This window comes from Chiloscyllium plagiosum, chromosome 9 (genome assembly GCF_004010195.1).
Source record: "Chiloscyllium plagiosum isolate BGI_BamShark_2017 chromosome 9, ASM401019v2, whole genome shotgun sequence".
NCBI lineage: Eukaryota > Metazoa > Chordata > Chondrichthyes > Orectolobiformes > Hemiscylliidae > Chiloscyllium > Chiloscyllium plagiosum.
The window spans coordinates 52,569,689-52,587,136 of record NC_057718.1 but is presented as its reverse complement, the minus strand read 5'-3'; the positions used below and the strand labels follow the sequence as shown (position 1 = coordinate 52,587,136).

Sequence of the window (17,448 nt, the reverse complement as noted above, 5' to 3'; positions counted from 1 at the left end):
TGGGGGGCATCTTTAACCACGTGGGAAGGGAAATTGCGGTCTGTAAAGAAGGAGGCCATCTGGTGTGTTCTATGGTGGAACCGCTCCTCCTGGGAGCAGATACGGCGGAGGCGGAGGAATTGGGAATAGGGGATGGCATTTTTGCAGGAGGTAGGGTGGGAAGAGGTGTAATCCAGGTAGCTGTGGGAGTCGGTGGGTTTGTAAAAATTGTTGGTGTCAAGTCGGTCGTCATTAATGGAGATGGAAATGGTCCAGGTAAATTTAAGGTCAGGGTGGAATGTGTTGGTGAAGTTGATGAATTGCTCAACCTCCTCGCGGGAGCACGAGGTGGCGCCAATGCAGTCATCAATGTAGCGGAGGAAGAGGTGGGGAGTGGTGCCGGTTTGTCCCAAGCAGCCTTCCCTGGTTCAGTTGAGGCCCATAGCTTCTCTAGTGCAAGCATTCATTAAATTTTAGCACTTTCCATAAATTGGTGTCCAAAATTCAGAGGGTTTTACTCCAGGGTGCATCCACAAGCTAATGGGGATTTTTGCCCCGCCTTACATCCCTGAAAATAATTCTCTCACAGCTGATTTTCTTACAAGGGTTATGTTTTATTTACAGACAGACAGAGAGATTGCAAAGTTCTGTCAGCCTTCATCCAACTGCCAACTGCTCCCAAGCCTGTAACAAAACAGAAACCAAAGGTCCAGAGGCTAATACATGGTGATGGCAGCATAAATCCAAGGATTTATTTTTATGTGTACTTGCCAAGCCATTAAGGACTGAAAGCAATCTCTAAACTCTTTTAAAGCTATGGGTTGTCTTCTTTTCTAAAATTGTTTTTTTTTTACCAGCAAACAACAAATAACCCACAGTTCTCCTTGATTCTTGATGTTTTCCAAGAAATCATATATGATAAAGCCCAGGAATGCCCAAACGGTTCCATATCCCAGTTTCTCATAGTCCATAAATATATACATACTTTTAATGCTTACAGCTGGTAATTTTAACTTTCTGGATTTCCTATGGTTGTGGCCTCATCACCAGGTTCCTTCCACATCAGCTATTGCCTTTCCTCAAAAGCTTGATGTGGATTGCATTGTTCTTTAGGTCTCATACAGATGTGTCTTGAATGTTGATTTTGATGTTCATATCCAGAGCAACAGCAGATTTACTTTAATTCTTAGCAATTTCACTTTGTAACTGCTTTCTTTGATGGAACATAAGTCTTTGTGCAATTTCATTCTTAGTCTTATGATAATATAAGTTCAGAATCTCATTAGTTTCAGCATTTTCGATCACTCTGGAGTTTCATAAGCAACATTGATCTAGCCCCAAGATGGAATGGAAAACATACACTCCTTTCTTTTCAGACAAAATATAAGTTTTAGTTGTGAATATGCCAGTTCTCTTTGTTAGGGTTGAATTCTCCAATGTCTTCAAATGCATCATCAGTCCTTTTTTCTTAATTAGACATTGTGCTGGCTCACTGAGCAGTACCAGAACATGATGTGCACTTATGCAGCAATCTTTCAAACTGCTCAAAATCAACTTTACCAGTTCCAAATCGAGATATAATCTTGTTCAATCCTTAATTTCTCAAAGGTGCGAGAAAACTGAATTCAGTAATATTCTTGTTGTCTTCTGTCACTTGGAACCTTGCCTCTACTGTGCCCACTTTGATTTCCTTGTGAGGATTGCTGGTGATCACAGAGGTTAGGTCTGGGTGGGATGATCTTCCCAGGGTCGATGTGGATTTGATGCGTTGAATGGCCTGCTTCCACACTATAGGAATTCCATGATTCTATAGATTCTATGAAGGGAGGATGGGTGGGCTGCCAGGTTCTTGGAGGCCTCCACTTAAATTAGGGTTTGGGTAATGGTGGCTTTCAAACATGTCAGCAGTACATCCTTCTGTGTTGGGTGACAGTGTGACTGCCATATCAAGGTCTGTCCCTGGAATTTGAGAGGTTGACAAAGCCCCACTTGACAGCCATTAATTAGCCTCAACATAAAATTGCAGTTTGATGGAGTTCAAAGCAGGAAGGCCTTTGCCACCTGAATCTGGGTCCACACAAACCTCATCACTGGATCCCCCAAAAAATCAACAAGTTTCATCCCACCATCAAACTCACTATGGACTACCCTTGACTATCTGTCTCATTTTTGGACACATGAATCTCCATCGAGGATAGGCACCTCAGCACCACACTCTACCGCAAACCCACAGACAACCTCACAATGCTACACTTCTCCAGCTTCCACCCAAAACATATTAAAACAGCCATCCCCTATAGACAAGCCCTATGCGTACACTGAATTTGCTCAGATGAGAAGGAATGTGATGGGCACTTGGAAGTACTCAGGGATGCACTCATGAGAATGGGGTACGATGCTCAACTCATCGACCACCAGTTCTGACATGCCACAGCAAGGAATTGTAATGACCTCCTCAGGAGACAGACATGTGCTGCAACCGACAGGGTACCCTTTGTTGTCCAGTACTTCCCAGGAGCTGAAGAACTACGCCATGTTCTTCGTGACCTGCAATACATTACCAAAGAGGATGAGCACCTCACCAAGACCTTCCCCACTGCTCACCTTTAAGCAACTCCCAAACCTCAAACAGATCATTGTTCGTAGCAAGCTGCCCGGCTCTCAGGACAACTCCAAACAATCCTGTCACGGTAGGCACTGCAAGACGTGTCAGAGTGTGGACATGGATACCACCATCACACATGGGGACACCTCCCACCATGTACGTGGCAGGTACTCATGTGACTCAGCCAACGTTGTCTATCTTATACGTTGCAGGCAAGGATGCCCTGAGGCTTGGTACATTGGGGAAACCGAGCAAAGGCTACGGCAATGGATGAATGGGCACCGCACAACAATCAACAGACAGGAGAGTTCCCTCCCAGTTGGGGAACACTTCAGCAGTCCAGGACATTCAATCTCGGACCTTTGGGTGACCATCCTCCAAGGTGGACTTCAGGACAGGCAGCAGCGAAAAGTGGCTGAGCAGAGGCTGATAGCTAAGCTCTGTACCAATAGGGAGGGCCTCCACCGGGACCTTGGGTTCATGTCACACTACAGGTGACCACCATTGTACTATACACACACACACACAGACACTCCTACATACACACACACTCTTATATACACACATACACACGGATATACGTAGACACACACACTCCTATACACACACATACACACAGACACACATAGACACAGACACTCACACACACCCCTACAGGCGCACAGACTCCCACACTCACATATGCATCCTCTCACAGACTTAGACCACTCTACACTCTCTCTCTCACACTCACAACCCCCCACCCCAGACAGACAGACAGACACACACACACACACACACATGCACACATATACATATACGTTTGTGGGGTGAATTTGGACTTGCAGAGTTGCATTGTGCTTTGCTCGGGGACTGCATCAATTCATGAAGGACTCTGTTAACTCACTTTTTACATTAGAATCAGTCTAAACATTATGGCACAGAAAGAGAATACAGGGGGCTAACACCTTCAATATATTGTCTAGCTAACACCAATTTTACAGTTAACCTGACAACGTAACTTTAAAAAAAGTTTCGTGATTTACATATGAAAGAAGTGAAACTATCATAGTATTCAAACAGATGAAAGAGTCAACAAATAATCAAGGTATTTTTCAATGTATAATTTCAGTTACATCACACTGTAAACTTTTGCTATAAATTCTGTGTCTTACAATTGTGTCCTCCACAACCACCTGATGAAGGAGCGGCGCTCTGAAAGCTAGTGTTTCCAGTTAAATCTGTTGGACTATAACTTGGTGTTGTGTGATTTTTAACCAAATAAAATCCGGTTTGATAAGGTACTATGATTCTATGTTAAACACTAATTTCTTGAGCGAGTGTGTCTATGCACACATGTGCACATAAAATTGTTATATAGAGCCTTGCATCATTAGAAATTGTCTACTAAAAATATTTTAATTAAAATAATTTTAAAATGTAATTGTTCAAGAGTTTTGAAAACAATGGCAAACATACCATTTATTTTACTGACATGTTTTCTTTCCCAGAAACTCCAACCTTGGCAGGTAAATCTGAAATGACTGCCACCAGGGTACAATTACTCATCACTACTAGATAGTAATCATGGCCACATTTCTGAAAATAATCAATACCTGACGAAATGTCCATATGTGAAGTTCTTTTAACCAAAGTGCACAATTAAGAGCTTAACGACCTGTATCAGTCGCCTGTTCCAGTATTACAGAAGTAAAAAGAAATACATGTGGGAAAATATATATTCTGCTGTTTATATAAACTCTGAAGTTCTGGAGAAAAGCCACACCAGACTTGAAATGTTAACTTTGTCTCCCTCTCCACAGATGCTACCAGACTTGCTGAATTTCTCCAGCATTCTCTGTGTTTGTTTCAAATATAAACTTTATTTTCTTACTTTAAAAGCTCAAGTACCACAGATCTACTGTTGAAGCATAAAAATCCAACTAACTGTGTTAGAAGTTAGGCTGAAATTATATTGTCAATTTCATATTGATACAGAGTATATTTATAATTTAGGTGTTGAGATTTTATAGGGGGGTGATTTCCCTCACTGTGACCTGTACAATCTTTGTTTAATGCCACTTTCCCCAGAGATATGTCATCGTATGTCTGAACAAGTTTACAAAAGCTTAATTTAAAACTTAAATGTCGTTTAGATGTCAAATCCAAACCTGATATCTGAGTACTAAAGCCACATGGGAAGACCTGGATCAGAAAACTATCACACTCATTTTGATTAGCCACAAGATAACCTCCATCCTAGTGCAAACTAATTGGGGCATATGGAAACACTGGATGCAGAAAATTGTCTTTGCAGTTTGTCATAAGAATGAAGTAGCTAGATTTTCATCATTTTTAGATCATGATCCTACCATCGGAGTAAAATGAGGTACTGAACTGGAAATTCCAGCAGCAAGACTAGGAAGGAGATTTTTAAGAAGGTGGTCAATTAATTAGGCACTTCCTGGAGCCATGAAGATGTAAAGACAATACTGGGCTCCACAGTCAGGGAACTCGGTTCTGTTCAGCAAGCAACCTCACCAGAAAAGTGAATGTTGCCGATATAGGTAAAAAAGAAAGAGAGGATCTTGAGATGGGAGTTTCCTCTGAAGACTAAAATATTTAAAAGTAAAATGTGGCCAAAGCAACAAGCCAACATTGCCCTGCCACAGGATGACCTGTGATCATATCTGTATCCCTTTGCCATTTTTAATTATAAGGTATGGAAGGGAATTATTTTCAGTATCACTGACTTTGTGATCTGATGCTTGAATTCTATCTCCATCTGTTCAATGGACTCCAGTTTCAGCAGGGAATGTTTCTGGAAACATCCACACAGCCTGTGACAGTGTCCTCAGTAGGCACTGTCATTGGCCAGATTGTGTGCCTGCTATAGCTGTTACTCTCCCTAGAAACAGCCTCTTGCAAAATGTCTGGAGGCAGGAAAGTACTGGAAGACTGGTTAGATATACAAATTAGTTGTCACAACTACCACCAAACCCAGTGTCTTCACTGAATAAAAAATTCAACCCAAGCTGTCTGGAATGATTTTAATGTTAAAACACTATTAATGTTGAAAGAAAAATCCAAACACCAATAATTAACTGATAGAACTACACCACAAGAGATTTCACACTTTTAATCAGAGACGTTATTGTTTATGAAAAGAAATTTAACAAAGTATGCATCATTACTTTATAGGATTATAGTTTCCAAAGATTTATAATGAAAGGTCAGTTAAACATTTTTCTCCACCCAAGGATTCCATGATAAGTTACAAGAATCTTGAATATTTATTCATTGTTCCTGGAACAAGCCAAAGTCTGCTGCAACTCTCCATGAATCACTTTAAATTTTCTGTTCTATATTCTCCAAACTATGAAATTTCCTGGAAATCCTTCTAAATTGATCTGATTGCTTAATGCTATTCTTCACTTCAACCCCCAAAGTAACAGCTTTCTGCCACAAAGTTATCTATTTTTAACTGTAGGGACCATTGTATTTTTAATCCTTCAGCCTCAAGCTATGCAAATCTCCAATCTTCTTTCCCCCTCATGAACTCTAAACTGAGCTTGAGCCTTCACCCACATTCTGCATAGCAAATAAGAGACTGCATTTTTTCTTCTTAAGATGCAGGCCTAACTAACATTTACCTCTTTCTTCCTCTCAATCAAGTGATGTAGCTTACATGTTGACCAAACATGTATCTGCCCTCTTTTAGAAAAAACCCAGATTAATTTTAGATAAAGAACTTATTAATTCTATACCCCCTCTCCATGATAACATGGCATGCTTTGTGGTGTTCTCAACATAAGGGAATATTGATTATTTTACTTTCAACCGAACTTTTTTTTCTCTGTAACTCATATGTGTAAACTGCATCCCTACTTGAGTTTATGACAATTTCCGCAGAACTGCGGTCTATGTGACGGAACTTCCTTGTTGACCAGCTGTCTTGAGCTTCATTTCATCAACAAACCACAGAAAAAATGTCAACACTTTTATTGAAACAAAAGTAGATCATCTGGCCGCATTAAGTACTAAGATGGTTCATTCATTGTTTGAGTTTCACACTTCTACTTCTGACCTTCTAAGACAAACACACTTAACTTTGCCTGTAATTAATTCAAGCCTGTTTGATTTGCATACTGATTAGATGTACACCAGTTTATTAATCTAGAGTTTATACTTATCCTACAATTAACACTTTAATTCATCAGGATAAACATTGTGTTCTACAATGAGTTATGAAATAGATATTCACAATAATGGGAAATGTATAATACACAGTATCTTCTTCTCTATTGGAATTCACCTAGCTTCATATGCTTTACATCTTTGTGTTATGATAAACTAGGAAAGTGTGCTGACTTTTAAATCCCACTACTCATAGAGTCATAGAATTATATAGCATGCAAACAGACCCTTCGGTCAACCAGTCCATGCCAACCATGTTCTCAAACTAAACCAGTCCCACCTGCTTGCACATGGCCCATATCCCTCCAAGTCTTTCCTATTCATGAACTTGTCCAAATGTCTTTTGAATATTGTAACTGCATCTACATTCACTATCTTTTCTGGCAGTTAATTCCACACATGAACCACTCTCTTTGTAAAAACATTGCCCCTCGTGTCCTTTTAAAAATGTCTCCTCTCACCTTACAAATATACCCCTAGTTTTGAACTGTTCCCACCTTAGGGAAACAACCCTTGTCATTCAACTTATCTCTGCCTGTCATGATTATTTAAACCTCAATAAGGTCACCCTTTAATCCCCTATACTCCAGTGAAAAAAATCCCAGCCTTTCCAGTCTCATTTTTATATCTCAAACCCTCCATTTCCTGCAAAATCCTGTATAGCTTTTCTGAGCTCTCTCCATTTTGCCAATATCCTTGCTGTAACAGGGTACCCACCACAAGAGTTAATAGAGTCATAGAAATGTACAGCATGTAAGCAGAACCTTTGGTCCAACTTGTCCATGCCGACCAGATATCCTAAGCTAATCTAGTCCCATTTGCCAGCACAAGGTAAATATCCTCCTAAACCCTTCCTATTCATATGCCTATCCAGATGCCTTTTAAATGTTGTAATTTACCAGCCTCCTGTGGCAGCTCATTCCATAAATGCATCACCCTCTGCATGAAAAGGTTGCCCCTTAGGTCCCTTTTAAATTTTTCCCCTCTCACCATAAACCTATGCCCTTCAGTTCAGGACTCCCCCACCTCAAGAAAAATACCTTGTCTATTTTATCCTATCCATGTCCCTCATGATTTTATAAGCCTCTATAAGGTCCCCCCCTCAGCCTCTGACACGCCAGGGAAAACAACTCCAGCCTATTCAGATTCTCTCTATAGCTCAAATCCTCCAACCCTGGCAACATCCTTATAAATAAACACACAAAGTCCCCAATTTAACTGCCTGATGGAGGCAAGTTAACAGAAAACATGGACCAACTTCCTGACCTAACAAGAGCTACTATTTATTGCAAATGAGGAAAATTCTAATTAGTAGTAAATAGCCATGAGCTAGGGAGTGGCACGGTGGCTCAGTGGTTAGCACTGCTGCCTCACAGCGCCAGGGACTCGGGTTTGATTCCTGCCTTGGGTGACAGTCTGTGTGGAGTTTGCACGTTCTCCCCATGTCTACTCTGGGTGCTCCCGTTTTCTCCCACAATCCAAAAGATGTGCAGGTTAAGTGAATTGGCCATGCTAAATTGCCCATAGTGTGAGGTGCTTTAGTCAGAGGGAAACGGGCCTGAGTGGGTTACTCTTCGGAGGGTCGGTGTGGACTCGTTGGGCCGAAGGGCCTGTTTCCATACTGTAGGGAATCTAATCTAATCTAATCTAATCTTAAACTATTAACATACTGTATGGCTATACTGGTTAAAACTCTAACCCCTTCTAAAACCATCACACACACATCAAGACAGATACAGACAAACAAATACCCTTGGTTATTCAGGTGGTTTTCGGCCTGGAATTGACATTGGTACCAGAATCCGAGTTGTGTTTGGACAGTGGATCTTATCTGAATAACTGCACTGAATTGTGGGTATATGTTGAACCTTCTGAGGCAGCTCACCAGACTATCTTGGGCCAGGTCAGATGGCAGTCATTAGCTTGTAGTTTATGGTGCAGAAAGAAAACACAAGCTGACTGGCCAGTAGTAACTTGCTGTAGAGAGTTGCATATAAGGTATCAAATCATGAGCATGTGTGCACAGTTTGTAACTGTTTAAAAATTGGGATGTGGCAATAAATCATTTGCATATACAAGGTGCCCAATACCTGTTTTAGGTGGCCAGTGGGACTTTTGGAATATGACCAAGAAAATATGGCACTGAACAGAATTCAGATGCTCTTGCTAAGCTGGTCACCAGCCCCTGAAATGAATGTATTTGCCACTGCTTTGTTCATGAACCGTGAGTGAAATACAATCTAATTTCACTCTCCTTTACCTCACCCTACAGTTTGTTTTCTTCTGGGACATTTCAGGTATCTACAATTAATAACCTGACCTTCGAATTGATCGGAAAATCTGTAATTTTACATGTTTCTGAATATGGGAGCTGAATGTATCCATAACTCAAAATAATTTCCGCACGCCGTCAAGCTGGGTAAACTACCGAGGACTTAAATGTATCACGCTATGCTTGGGTCATCCAAAATTGCAAAAGATAATTAGTTTGTCGTTGCAGACGGAGGAAGCCAATGGCCGCTGAAGTCACTGACAGGTGTTTTGGCAAGAAATTTAGATGAAGTGTGCACTGATTAATTTATAGTATAACCTGCCAGTGTAGACTCGGAACTGCACATCAAATAAAGCAGCTCAGGATTGCACAATGAAGTGATAGTTATCCACGTAAGGTTAGTTCAGTCTATTTGATTACTGGTGAGTGACACCAACAGCGTGAGTACAATTCCCACCGACTTTATGAGGTGTTTATGAAAAACTTGCTCATCTCTTCCTTCGCCTGAGACATGGTAACCCTCAACGTTAAACTGCCACTAGTTGTCTGTCTGTAATGAGGGAACAGCCCTGGTAAGACTATGTCATTGAATAAAGTAGTCATGGACCGTTTCAAGAGAGTTCCTGGCCGTTTCTGGTGTTCAAAGGGGAAAAGGAAGCTGTGGACTTGTAAAGTGCATTTTACAGCCACTGGATGCCTCAAGACCTTTCTAGCCAAGGAAGTTCATGTTATTTGAGGATGAAACATTAGTTAGGGGTCGGGGTAACTGCTACGCCTTTCTTCAAAAGAATACCTTGAGATCTTTTATATCCAGCTGGGAATCCCCAGTTAAACATTTCATTTGAGAAACAGCACGTCCAGTATTCGCCACAGTTTAGCGTTTAGCCCTGGAGTAGAATGTGCAGCTTGTAACCTTCTGGAGCAGAAGTGTTACCCACTGAACCACTCCTGATAGCTTGCAAACGGTAGCTTAGAATCCTGGAAGACAAAGGAACCAATGAATAGTTACTGCTAAATCTTTCTTGAATTTGTTACCCCACCTGCAGGTCAGTTTTAAAAATCAAAACTTTATTTTTGGTTTGGCATGTCAATGTTAGCTGTCCTTAGCATCATTGTGGAAGGGGATTGTGATTGTGTCGGTGTGACTCGGTCTGAAGCAACATTAGCTCCAAGTTCGGTTGCTCGCGGGGGAGGGGGGAATGTTCAATCTTTACACCAGATTGAAGCCCACCCTAAGGTGTCCTCCTGCAGTTATCACTTCGCTACCTGGTCGCCATTAAATGTACAACAGTTGTGGGTGAGGAGTTCTTTATGGTGCATTCCACTGTTTATTTCGTGGAGGTGCTGGAATGGTTCTTATTCCTTTCCGTGGTGGCACAGACGGTACAGTTGAGAGAGCTTTCTGGCGTGGCGGGGTGTGTGTGAGTGTGTCTGTGAGGGAGAGGGACGGAGAGAGGGAGAGATTCAGAGATTCGCTTGTGAGCTGCTGCTGCTGCTGCTGCTCCCGCAGCGTCGGTACTGGTTCGCTTCGAGAGAAACGCCCGTGTGACGCGCTCGGCTCAGCAAGCGGCTGAGAAAGCGAGCTGGAGCCGGGGGGGGGGGGGGGGAGGGGGGTGTGGGGGGTGGTGGAGAGAGCCTGCTGTCCTGCAAATGTAAACAGAGATGGGAGAAGCAAGCAGCAGAAAGACCACGGCAGAGCCAGGGAAACATTTCAATGTGATCCCATCTCACAGTTAAAAGCCCACAGCCATCTCTAACGACCAGGGAATGTACTGCAGGTAAAAAAAAACAGCTCCATGTTTAAATCGGATGCAATGCTACACAGACTCTGGCCCTGACAGATACGGGCATAGCGGTGCACAGATGCTGTAGGTATAAAACGACATGTACAGTGCTGTGGTGAAGGCGGTGCTCGACACACGCTTTTATGCACCGGACACAGTGATTCGATCTCTATCTGTGTACCTGCTTTTCGCTGATCTGGAAGCTACTGATTTCCTTGAATAGGCAGTTGGGATTTATTCAGCGTCTGAGCAAGGTTTCTCTGTCGATAACATGTAAAATGTTTGCGTGTGTGTATGGGATGAGGGAGATGCTGCCGTCTCTTCATGTGATGAGCTGGTAACCCCTTCAGAAAGGGCTGGCACGGGATTTGTATGTATGATTTGTGTAATTACAAGATAATTCCCCTTTGATCTGAGATAGCAGGGAAAGGATCGCCTGGTAATGAACGTGACACTGAGTGGAATTTTTTTGACATGTTTCGACCGTGCTTTTCCTCACTGTTCGTACGAAGCATGTTTCTTTTTTTTGTGACGGGGTTAGAATTGAAATACCGGAATTAACTACAGATGAGTGAAATGCCGAGTATACAGTTGGTTTGGGGGGGGAGTGGGCAGGGAGGTGGGGAGGTAAGGCTATCATATTTCGTTAGAAATTACTGACAGATTAACGGCTCATCTCAAATTCGCTGTGAAGAACATTATAAAATGCCCCCCTCACCCCCCCCCCCTTACGGTGCATGAATGTTAAATAGTTCCGGCTTCCCTTTCCATTCAGACAAAACAGAGAGTAGGATAATCATTATCCTGTGAGCAAACTCCCATTCTGATGTCCAGAGGTCCAGATGATTTGTAAAGATGTATTTTACATAACGGTATCTTGGTTTTATTTCTGAGTGTAAAATTCCTTCCCCATACATGTGAATTTCATAAACCCCGCGATCGAGTCAGAGGTTTGTGCCACATTTAGATTCCCTTTGGCTGTTTTCACACTTCCTGTTATAGTTTACTCATGTTCAGTTTAGGACTGAAAGCAGTCAAAATACGAGCTGTCCCCAGGTAAGTAATTCAGTAAATGGTGCCCCTTGAATTTAATATTACCGGAGTGCCCCAGTGTTGAGTAAAGATCGATCTGAGCTTACTGAGTTGGGATGCGCCTCCTCTTCCCTTGGTGAAGATTATAACCCACTACAGCACAGTAATATTCACTGCTGGGATTTTTTTTTAAAACGTTAATTAGATATAGAGGTTCAATACAGTTCGATAAACCGTTCCGAGACATAACTTGAAAATTAAACAGCGGTTTGTGAAAAAAAAAAGCTTTTGTGTTGGAAATGGGGTGTAGGAAATATTTTTAGACTGTTTTAGAATGGTCAGACGTACGTTTGGCTTAATAATATCGGAACCTTACAAGCAGATCACGAAACAGTTAACAATTATAAATATGCAACTTTCGTCCAATCTTTCTTTGTGGTTATGTCGTATCAAAGACATAACTAATATCTGCGTTTAATCGGAACGATGAATGCAGATAATCACGGTGTTTGAAAATGTGCACCCTTTGTTAACATTGATATGTTTCCCCAGCATGATACCCCTTTCCAAACTGTTCCTAACAGGTTGTACCATAGCGGCTGTTTTTACAACATCTTAGTTTTCCGATGATGTTTCACCAATGTAGTCAGGATCTTCCAAGTAATAAAGTCAAGGTGCTCATGAATAAATAGCTATGCTTAGATGCACTTTTAGTGAGAATACAATGATGTATTGTCAACTTCCTCCTTCTGTCTGTGAATTTTAAAATATGAATAATGACAAACTGAGTAGTATCACTTATATCTCCAGTGTAGCAAAAACAAGAGTGCATTTAAATTTGCTGACGTTAATAATTTAAGCCACTATCTCCTTTTTGATAACATTATGCAGTAATGTAAGGCACAAAGAAAGGTATTTCTTAATTTAAGTGCCTTCTGCATCACAAAATTCTGTTCCTTTCTTTCAATAGCTGTCAAAAAATTATGATGTATACCTTTATCAACCAATGTAAGAACCAATTGTTTCATTGAACAAGAAGAGATTAAAGATTATTTTAATAGCTACCAGTTAAATAAGATTGACGTCTAGAAATAGACAAGTAATTGAAAGAAGTGGCTTCCATGTTGGATTTTTTTTTGCCTGAGTCGTTTTATGACTAGAGCAATTAATTATTCTGTATCAATAAATAAGAGTGTAAAGTTTCTAATGCATTCATTACTTCATAGGCTGTGGATTATGATTTATTTCAGTAACAAGCATTTGCAGGGAGATGTTCATGCATATTATTGTAAGATGGTTTTAAACTGAGCTGGGGTCATATTATTATTTATTGCTTTCATTCCTTGCAGATTGCGAGTTGTGTTGAAGCTGCTGTAAATGCCGGAATCACAGTTTGGCCCTGAAAGGAAGACTTGCTGACAGGCTTTGCATGTCAAGCAGCTGCTGAGCTACTTGATGGTTTATGATTTTTCAGCACCACTGGGAAGCTGGCAGCCCAGGAAGCCACGAATGATGACTCAGAGTGTCTGTTTTAACATGATGGCATGATTCTGAGGATCTGTGCTTGGAATCTGTCACACAGAGCAATTTTGGTATTTTAATGGGATCACTGACGGGGAGTATCAAACAAAACTGGAGAAAGTCACCTGTCAGATCCAAATGTGGATGAGTTCATTTTCCAGAGAAAATCTAAACACCAGTTATTTTCTGAGCTGGAGCTACAAAAAAAAGCTGTTGTCTGATTGACTAAGCAAAATCCACTGTGGATATGGGCCACTGATACAATTTGTTTTGCTGACGCACCATAATTAATACCTAACCTAAAAGACTGCCATCAGTATTTTGCTGGAGAAACCAACTTGTTGGATTCACTAAGGGATACATTTTTTTGACACACAGCATATCTATAAAACGTGAGAGACTTTTTTTGTTACAAATTATTTTGCAATCTGTATATTATTCAACATCACACTGCACTTACAAAGATGGCTGTTGTCATCAAGAAGAAAGGTCATTTGCTTTGGTTTGGCTTGCTTTTTGGATGCCTTGTTAACCTTGGGGTCAGTTTAGAATTTACTGGAGCTGCAGGACAGTGGGCAAGGTTCCCAAAGTGGAATGCATGCTGTGAAAGTGAGATGAGTTTTAATATGAAGACCAACATTTCCAGTAGTCTACTGGTTTACTTTGATGATGAAGGATTCTGTGATTTTCTAGAACTTCTAATTGTTGATGGATACCTTCAACTTCGCTTTTCAATTTTCTGTGCTGAACCAGCTGTTCTACAGTCGGATACTAAAGTGAATGATAGTATTTGGCACACTGTAGTTATTCAGAGGAATTTCAGGAAGACAACACTAATAGTAGACAAAGAGATCAAAACAGTTGAAGTGAAGTCAAAGAGACGAGACATGACAGTTTTTAGCAAATTGTACATTGGTGGAATTCCACCAGAATTTCATTCATCAGTGCTATCATTAACATCAACATCAGTAGGAAGTCAAGAACCATTCCAGGGATTAATAACTGACCTCAAGGTTGGAAATGGGACTACGACACTTATTGATGGTCAAGGAATCAAGATGGATGAAAACTATCTTTGCACAAATCATAGTCTATGCTTAAATGGAGGAACCTGCTCTGTTGTACAGGAGAAGGCAATTTGTGATTGTTCCCACACTGGATTTCAAGGAAAAGACTGCAGTGAAGGTAAGATGACTACAAGTCTTTTTGCATTAATTTTTAAAAATTCTTCCATCTTTTGGTAGTAGGAGAACGATGATCCAATAACTTGAGATTAAACGGAGACAAAATCCTTTATATCCATTGCAATTCTCTTGGTTTGTTCACTGACATCTTCTAATATAAGCCCATTTTAACTTAATTCCCTTTATTTCTAGGTCATACAACTGACACCATGAACTTTTTCTTTTATTTTGTATCATCAAACACTCAAAAGCCTCTCTAATATTTCTACTTAAATCTAGATCATAAATGTAAAAATGACATTTTCTAAAGTAAAGCATTCAAATGCCAACAGCACAATAAAGGAGAAACAAATATGAATAATGAATTAAAACACTAACTGATTCAATTTGGTGCAAGAAATTTCAAGTGCTAGCTTTATTTCTAAATGTCCATTTTCAGTTCTGCAAGTTTGGTTAATTCCCACTCATGTATGTAAGAACTAGGGGTGGAATTTAATAACGTCTCTCATAGCAAGTTTGGTGGCAAGAAGGGATTTAATCAGATGGGAAGGTACCACATGGTGAACACCTGCCTTCCCACAACTGCTCTCAATAATTCTGAGGCTTCATCCTGCCACAGTTAGTTTTCACACAGTAGTGGGTGAGGACACGTACATGGGAAACCTGAAAAGCTTCCAGTGCCAACCTTTCAGGGGCATCCCTTTAAATTTCTCCATTAAATACTTCTCTGGAAATTTTATTAAAATAATGTTAAACTGCTGGAATTTTTAAAATGTTAATATTACAAATGAATTTTAAAAATATTAATTGCATGATTAATTTTTATCATGTCACTATCTTACACAATATAGATTATGAATGTGTCCGTGGTCAATTCTTTAAAAGTTAAAATGTGTCGTTCTCAGATTTTCTATATGATTTTTAGAATTAGCAGAATTATAATTAAAAACAATAAACAGTCCACTAAATTCACAAAATTGTTACATGTTTTGCTTTCATTTATGGGTCATTTATAGATTTAAGATTCTTGGTAGTGAAACACTGACAAAATTGATTTAACAAATTAAGATCTCCATTTAACTTTTCTTGTCTGCTACTGTCATTCCTTTTATGTGTGGGGAAGATGAATTTACAATGTGTAATAATTTATTTCTGTGGGTCGAGTTCATTAATACTCATGCTAACTCCCCCTACAGATTTATTTTTAATGCTAAAATTTAGGATTATTAAGTACTCTTTTCTCACTTGCATGCAGCAGTTCATTTGATGGCTAGTAGTTTTATGGGCCTATGGTAATTACTTAGTGTTATGAAGGAAGGCAAACGACATGAAAGATTGTCTCTAATTTTGCCTATTTCAAACTGAAGCCATGCATTTGGATGCACATATTGCCGCGCTCAGGTCTAAAAGGTCAATGTTTCAGTGTAATCACTGTATGCATTTTCGTTTTGTCCAGATGCACAATGTAATGAGTTTTCAATGATTGTTAGTGAATGTGCAAAATACATAATGTTATTGTTGTTTTCTTTGATGAAAATATCACATTGACTATCTTCTCAAAAAACAAAGGAACGTTTCTGCAGTGCAATGTATTGTATGACACATGCAGTTTCCAACACCAAAAAGATTAGGGTTGCTGAACCTAAAAACACAACATAAAGCACATTTTTCCCATCAACTATTGCCTTTCTATTAAAGGAAAAGTATCGTGGCAATAACCTTTCACTCATAAATATATATTGCCTGAATATATTATTTAATTGAATATGTTGTCTGCAGTTCTTCACTAATATTATACATAGGAAACCAATACCATTTTGAGAGATTGTCATGATAATTTCCACAAAATAATTTTGCCCATTTTTAGTTTTGAATCTTCATATGATTATATGGCCTAATTCTTACATGTTTTTATCTGAGAAACAAAGTGGCTATGTCAAAATATTCTTTCTGTGTTACAGAAACATACATTTCTCAAATTGTTTTTGAAATTCATTTAATTCTGCCATTGATTCTAAGGGATTGAAATTTTTTGAAAAATTGGTCGATTGCATGTTCCTGCTAAAATTAATAAATTACAATAGAACTAACCATTATACCTGCCTCAGAATTGTTCATTGAGTTGCAACTTGAAGAATTTTGCAATAAATATGAGTAAAATTGAAATGAAAGTGAAATACCTCAAGTCTTGCTAATGCTTAGTTCTGACTCCCATGCTGAGTTCTGACTCGCATGCTGAAAATGGTTAGAAATAGGCCACCAACCAGTTCGAACATTTTGAAAATTTTGACTTTTTCTTGTAGTTTCCCATTAATCAGTCTGGAATATTTTCTTTCATAATCAGAATCTAATCATTGTTTTCAAATACAACAAAAATATAAATAATGAACAATATGATGTACATTAATCATTGTATTATCGGGGGTATAATGACATTCGACCAATAAAGACATACAGATTGAGGAATGTAAAACTGAGATCGAAGAGAAAATAATTATGGAAACTACAATGCAATGTTACAATGATTCTAACATAACAAGCAGAGCGAGACTGTATAAAAATACAGCAAAGTAATGTGTGCAATACAGCTGTAAGTTAAATAATTTATTGGTGGCAGAATAAAATGCTAGAAAGTACAATAACAAATAAAGCAATGGAACTCAGACGAAGATGCTATGATAATTTTAATGGAAAGTGAAAACAGATAATTACAAGTTCAGTAAAAGCAAAGTCAGAAGCTAAACAGCCTTGAGTACAACAGTAATGCTAGTATAGTATGGACAGTTTTATAAATTTGCACTCATACAATTGCAGTTGCATGGCTTTACACAGTTATTAAATACAGTAGATGTCAGAAAAAGCAATGTAGAATAAACTGATGCACTGTCTATGTTG

The 17,448-nt window shown here is 39.5% G+C and overlaps 1 protein-coding gene across 22 annotated transcripts in view; it reads left to right on the top strand.

The window, feature by feature from the left end:
* Positions 1–17,448, top strand: part of nrxn1a (neurexin 1a) — a 1,882,581-nt gene that overhangs the window by 100,668 nt on the left and 1,764,465 nt on the right. For 13 of the 22 annotated variants that reach the window (XM_043695924.1, XM_043695922.1, XM_043695914.1 and 10 more), the window contains exons 1-2: positions 10,644–10,810; positions 13,198–14,554. In XM_043695924.1, coding sequence (XP_043551859.1) covers positions 13,834–14,554 — 721 coding nt within the window. In that variant the 5' untranslated portion in view covers positions 10,644–10,810; positions 13,198–13,833. Of the gene's footprint in view, positions 1–10,395; positions 10,416–10,643; positions 10,811–10,988; positions 11,071–13,197; positions 14,555–17,448 lie in introns of those variants that run through there. The other 9 variants (XM_043695934.1, XM_043695933.1, XM_043695910.1 and 6 more) reach the window with 4 other exon arrangements.